General features: G+C 49.1%; 1 protein-coding gene across 1 annotated transcript in view; it reads right to left on the reverse strand.

Moving 5' to 3' along the window:
* Positions 1-4,426, reverse strand: part of CMPK1 (cytidine/uridine monophosphate kinase 1) — a 28,965-nt gene extending 24,539 nt beyond the window's left edge. Inside the window, exon 1 of the mRNA XM_001374804.5 lies at positions 4,006-4,426. Within this exon, the coding sequence (XP_001374841.2) occupies positions 4,006-4,230 (225 nt within the window). The 5' untranslated portion in view covers positions 4,231-4,426. The remainder of the gene's footprint in view (positions 1-4,005) is intronic.
* Positions 4,427-6,000: the final 1,574 nt, after the last annotated feature.

The raw sequence follows: 6,000 nt of genomic DNA on the forward strand, positions 1-6,000 counted from the left end.
CAGAGGGAGGGCAAGAAAGAGAAAGTGGGGCAGAGCAGATGGAGCTCCAGATCTGTGCTTCCTAGCAGGGGCTTTGAATCCCTAGGAGGCTGTCCCACAAAGTCTAGAAGGCTTGAGTGACTCTAGGAGTCTAGATAATCCAGGAACTCAAGTTCATAATAAAAGGACAAAGATTCACAATGGTGTTAGCAGCCATTGCTGTGGCCAGATGGGGAAAGAGAAAGTCCAGCCCCAGACCCCATAGGTTATTTTTAATTCAGTAAAGCAGGGGGTGATATTGCTTTGGGCGTGGAAGTGATTCCTGACTGAATCACAGGCTTCATCCCTAAATCCCACAGACGTCATCTGAGGTGGCTCAAACCCACCCACGAATAAGATTTCACTGCAACTAGCCCTCCCACCCTGGACAACTCAATCCCAGCCTAAAGAACAACTGAAATGTTAAAGAGGGAAAAGCAAAAACATACAACATGAAAGCACAAATTCAAGTGGAAGACAATGAAGCTACCTGTCCTATTTCACTAACCTTTGTCAAAGCCCAATCATCCTTTCTCTTTTAAAATAAGGGTACAAGGGGGCAGCTGGGTGGCTAAATGGATTGAGAGCCAGGCCCAGAGATGGTTCAAATCTGAGTTCAAACACTTCCTAGCTGTGTGACCCTGGGCAAGTCACTTAACCCCCACTGCCTAGCCCTGACCACTCTTCTACTTTAGAACACAGTATTGATTCTAAGTCGAAAGGTAAGGGTTTTTAAAAGAAATAAAATAAGGGTACAGTTGTACACAGGCTTATTAAGCACCAACCTAGTTGACTGCTAAATTGTAGAGGTATTTTTCTTTTTGCTTAATAGGTTTCTGGGAGCACATTTTGTGGGCCATGTTAACTAAACTCGTAGCTAAAATACAACCTAGCCAAGTGTCTTAGGGAGGGAGATAGGGATTTGAGTTTAGCAATAGGTCTGGACTTGGAGAAAGCTGGGGAGAGAGACCAAGAGATAATTCCCAGCTCAGACTTTTACTGGCCCTGAGATGCTGGACAAGGATGTCAACTCCCTAAGCTTCAATTTCATATTATCTGTAAAGAAGGGGATGAGGGGACTTGCAAATTGATTGATGAGCTCAAAAGATTTAGACTGATTAAAGAGTCCTTTGAGACCCTCAAGGTCAAGGATTCTTCCCCTCTCAGACCCTTCTGGATCCATCTGGAGCAGCCTGAGAAGGGGCCCCAGCTCACCAATCATGCTTTGGGTTAAGTGCATGTAAGTGAAAGGTTAAGTGAAAATAAAGATATTTGTTTTCTATTCAAGTTCACTGAAATCTATCCACAAGTCCCTTGGGCAGTCTGTGGACTCCAGGCTAAAAACCTCTAATCTAGTCCAATCTTCTCACTCTTCAAAGAAAGAAACTGAGGCTCAGCTACAGGACACTCAGCTAAAGGCATGAGTAAAAGACTTAGAATTCAAATCCAGCTCATCTGACATGAAACCAGTGTTCATTCCACTAGCCTTGAAACACTATGAAAATCATTTAGTATTTGTTTGTGAGCTATTATTAATTTAAAATTATCTGAGAAGACTTTCATACTATTTTTTTCCCAATCTTCCCCTTTATCCTCTGCCTTTAAGAAAACAGACAGAAAAGAGGCAAAAATAATCCAGAAGTAAAGAAAAAATGGAATTTGGAAATTATTTCCCTTGTCAACATGTTGGGTTGGGTTTTTATTTCTTAAAAGAAAAAAGAAGTTGTGGTTACAAAACCCAGCTGTAGAGCTCACAACCTCTGACCCAGTGAGCAGCAAGAGAAAAAGAAAGAGAGACGGACAGACAGACATCTCAGATACAATGACATCTCACTTAGAGTCAGGGCAAAGCAACTTTGTTTGAACGGTCCAGAAAAGAACCCAGGAGGAATCTCAGGATAGTAGCATCTAAGGGAGTAGTAAATAGGAAAGGCTTTGGAGCAGGGGAGGCCAAGGAAGAAATGATCTTAGCCAGCTCCACAGCCCCCCACCTCTCCCATCAAGGGCTATGGCAGAGAGCTGGGAAGGGCACCACTTCTCTTGGGATTAGAATGCTGCTAGAGAGCCCACTCAGAAGCCCCTCCATTGTCTCCCAGCAGCAGCACTTCCTTCTCTGGAGGCCAGCATTTCAATGACTCTCAGCCCAGGCATACCCACAAGGAAATGCAGAGCCAATACATTTCCCCTCAGCTGCAGAGGCAAATTTTGACTGGGGGGTAAGGGGGAAAAAAAACTGCCCAAGAGTCTAGATGGGCTGCCTCAGGCTGGAGTAAGTTCACACTGATTCTGAAAGGCTTCAGAAAGGCATACCAAGGCCTCATGTGGTCCATCTCCCAGCTATTCTTGCTCAGATGGAGCTTAAACTGTGTGTCCTTTGAGACCCCTTTGAACTCCATGATCTTGGGAGAAGGTGCATGCCCTTGAGTTCCTGCTGCCAACTACTTTCTCAGGCACCTTGGCTCCAAAAACGCTTCTCTCACGGTGGAATTTATGGTAATGAGATACTCGCAGCACTTATAATAACATTCACATCTACAGAGTATTTGACATCTGTTATCTCATTTATCCATTACCATGAGTTGTACTGGAAAGAGTACTAGATGGGGAATTGGAATATAGGTTCAAATCCTGTTCCAGACTAACTGTAAACTGGAGCAAGTCACTTGTCATCTCTGAGTCTCAGATTCTTCATGTGATAAAAGAAGTTGGACTAGATTATAGAGTAAACTCAAGGTGTACAAAATTCCCCAGTGTGGCCCAAACCAGATTAAATGTAACTGGGAAATATTTAACAAAATAAATAAAAATACAAAAGAATCTAGATAATTAAATACTTAATGTACTGACTGATCAGTGTCAGGAGTCTGGAGCCCCAATCCAGAATTCTTCCACCACTGCAACTTTCAAACCCCAAGAAGCAAAGGGAGACAGTCCCCTCTAGAAAGTCCAGCTAGGTCTCCTACCCCCTATAGTATGGCTGACAGGAGGATCCTAGGCTACCCCCTCCCACCCCCAAGAGATGCTCCTCTATCTCTGCAGGGATCTTTGGGGTGAGGGGGAGGGCTGCCTTTTGGTAGGGAAAGAGAATTCCTGATTAGACATTTTTGTAGCCATCAGTCTCACAGATGCCCACCTGGCGGGCCAAGCCAGAGTTTTATCCTCCACATATTCCAACAATCAGAGGGCACCTGTGGCTGCTGGGGAGGGACACCTGGCCACCTGTGAGTTCAACAAAGTTCTCTTACCGAGGCATTAGACTAGTAGGGCTGGAGGGAGCACAATTATGACTAGTGTTTTAATAGGAAGGAAACTGAGGCTCAAAGGGGGACCCTATGGACTAGCAGGGAATGAAGGATTAGAACATTGACTACCAGGGCTAAAAGGTAAACTGAGGCACAGAGAAGGAACCCTATTAGCAGGGTTGACAAGCAAGCTGAGGCTCTGAAAGGGGTCCCCATGGACTAGCAAAGTAGGGAGGAGGGCTTGGAACACTGCCTGCCAAGGCTAACGGGTAAAACTGAGAACCTATGAAGCAGTCACAGAATGTCAGGGACTTCTAGGGACTATCTAGGCCCAGCTCCCCACTGTATAGAAGGGGAAACTGAGGTCCAGTGCAGGGAAGGGCTCCGACACCAGCCTGGGGCTTGCTACGTGGCGCTTAGCCCATGACCTTTGGCTGCTCCAAGGCCCCACCCTCCGGCTGGGGCGGTGGTGGGCCTGGGCGCCACAAATCCCGGCATTCCCCGCAGGCCCTGGGCACTCGGAGGGGTCCCGGCATCCCTTCCCCAGTGCTTAGAAAACTACGTTTCCCGGCATGCCCCGCAGGCACCTTAGCTCTAGGGGTCCCGGCCTCACTCTCCCGCCATCAGATGACTACAGATCCCGGCATGCTCCACAGGCTCCGAGCGCCTTGGCCACGGGACGGCATTGCGGGGTACGCCGGGAGCTGTAGTCAGGGGTCCCCAAAGCTGCAGGCCCCGCTCTCACCTGCACAATGCGAGTACACTGGGTGCCCTTGCCGGCACCGGGCCCGCCCAGCACGAACACAACGACCGGCTTCATAAGGAGAGGCTGGCGGAAGCTGAAGTCGAAGGTTGGAAGGAGCAGGCGGCGGACTCTCGGACCCGGAGCCCGAGACGGCGGCAGCAGGAAGGGTAGCGGGAACGCGAGGCCCGGCACGGAGACACGGAGGCGAAGGCAGCAGCTCAGCATGCGCCAAACCTCGACTCCCGAGGACTAAGTCTCAGGCTGCCTAGAAGGAGGAGGAGCACGGGGCGGGGCGCTAGGGCGAATGGCCAGCAGGGCAGGACCAGAGGGAGAAGCGCGGGAGCGCGCGAGGTGGGCGGGGCCTTACGGGGAGCGTACGAGCAGGGGAAGCGAGGCACCGCTTGTACAGGGGGCGGGGCTTAGGGGACGCGAGAGCGAGACTGGGGGCCAGAGGAAAGGGGGAGGGGCCCAAGAACGCGAAAGCGAGCCTGGCGGGGCACGGCATAGGAAAGGGGGCGGGGACCGGGGACCGGGGACCGGGGACCGGGGAGAATTACGTGGAAGGGCGCTCAGCCGGGTAGATAGGGCGAAGCCTTAGAAATACGGGGGCTCGAGTTCCCTAGACCCAGCCCCACTGCCTCTTTCTATGCAACCCTCCTCACCCTTCTCTTCGAGAGTCAAAGGATTGGCGTTCAAGGCCCCAGTCTGCCATCTGAAAGCTGTATGACCTCGGCCAAAGCGCTGTCCGCCTCTGGGCCTGAGTCTCCTCCATAGGGTGGGCTGCCAAGGTTGGGAAGGACAATAGAGCAGAGCCTAAAGATCTGGACCAAAACCGGAGGAATTTTGCTCCTGCTTCAGCCCCTAACTACCTCCTTCCCGAGCTACCTACCCCTCCAGGAGGCAGCCCTGCAGCAGATCTGGGGGCTGCAAGTCAGTGGCGTGCAGTCGGGGGAAACCAGGGACTCCCGGGTCCCTACATTGTCACTGGAGGCCCTTGGAAGGCAGCATTTTCTTGCCTGTGGAGAAGGACTGGAACTGCGGTTTTATTGATTGTCTAGATCGCCTTGAGGGCAGGCAATGTCTTTGCCTCTTTTTGTGAACCTAGTATACCATAGGTGCTTAATAAATGTTTATTGAGAAGCAGCTAGGTGAGTCTGTGGATCGAATAGGTTTAGAGATGTGAGGTCTTGGGTTTAAAAGTGGCCTCAGACACTTCCTAGCTGTGTGACCGTGGACAAGTCACTTGACCCCCATTGCATAGCCCTTACTACTCCTCTGTCTTGGAACTGATATTCACTAGGTAAGAGTTTAAAAAACAAATAAATAACTTTATTGAATAGAAATGATATAAAGAAGGTGAGGAAAGCTCAGCTACCCCTTCTCTGCTACTTTTTGAGATTTTTTAAAAGTTGCCCAGAACCCTGAGAAGTTAAGTGACTTCTCCCAGGGTCACAGAGCCCAAGGCTTCCCTACCCGGAGTTCAGCTCTCTCTACCACCTTGATGCCAATATTTGTCTCTGGTAATCCATTGACCCTGGCTGGGTGCCCAGCCCATTTTATTACTGATTTGTTCCTAATAGGTCCTTAAATTACTGAAACAGTTTCACAGAAGAACCTTTTGTCATTGGATTAAATATGATCAGTTAAAGGAAGCACCAGCATGGACATATGAATCAAATCTTTTGGTAAGACATTTCTGATCTGAAATGGCTGCTTGTGCTGGCTGACAGTCTCCTTAGAAGAGCAAATATAAAGAGAATGGTAAAGAGGACCAGAGACCTTGATTCTTCTCTTCATATCCATATTATCTCTCCCATCTGCCCCCTTCTTTCCATTCCCACACCACTATCCTGGTTTAGACCCTCATCACCTCTAGCCTGCACTATGGTGATATTTTCCTTTCTTTTTAAGTTCTTACCTTCTATCTTAGAGTCAATTAAATATCTATTCCAAGGCAGAAGAGCTGTAAGGGCTAGGCAATGGGAATTAAGCAAC

The sequence above is a fragment of the Monodelphis domestica genome, chromosome 2 (assembly GCF_027887165.1).
Source record: "Monodelphis domestica isolate mMonDom1 chromosome 2, mMonDom1.pri, whole genome shotgun sequence".
Lineage (NCBI taxonomy): Eukaryota > Metazoa > Chordata > Mammalia > Didelphimorphia > Didelphidae > Monodelphis > Monodelphis domestica.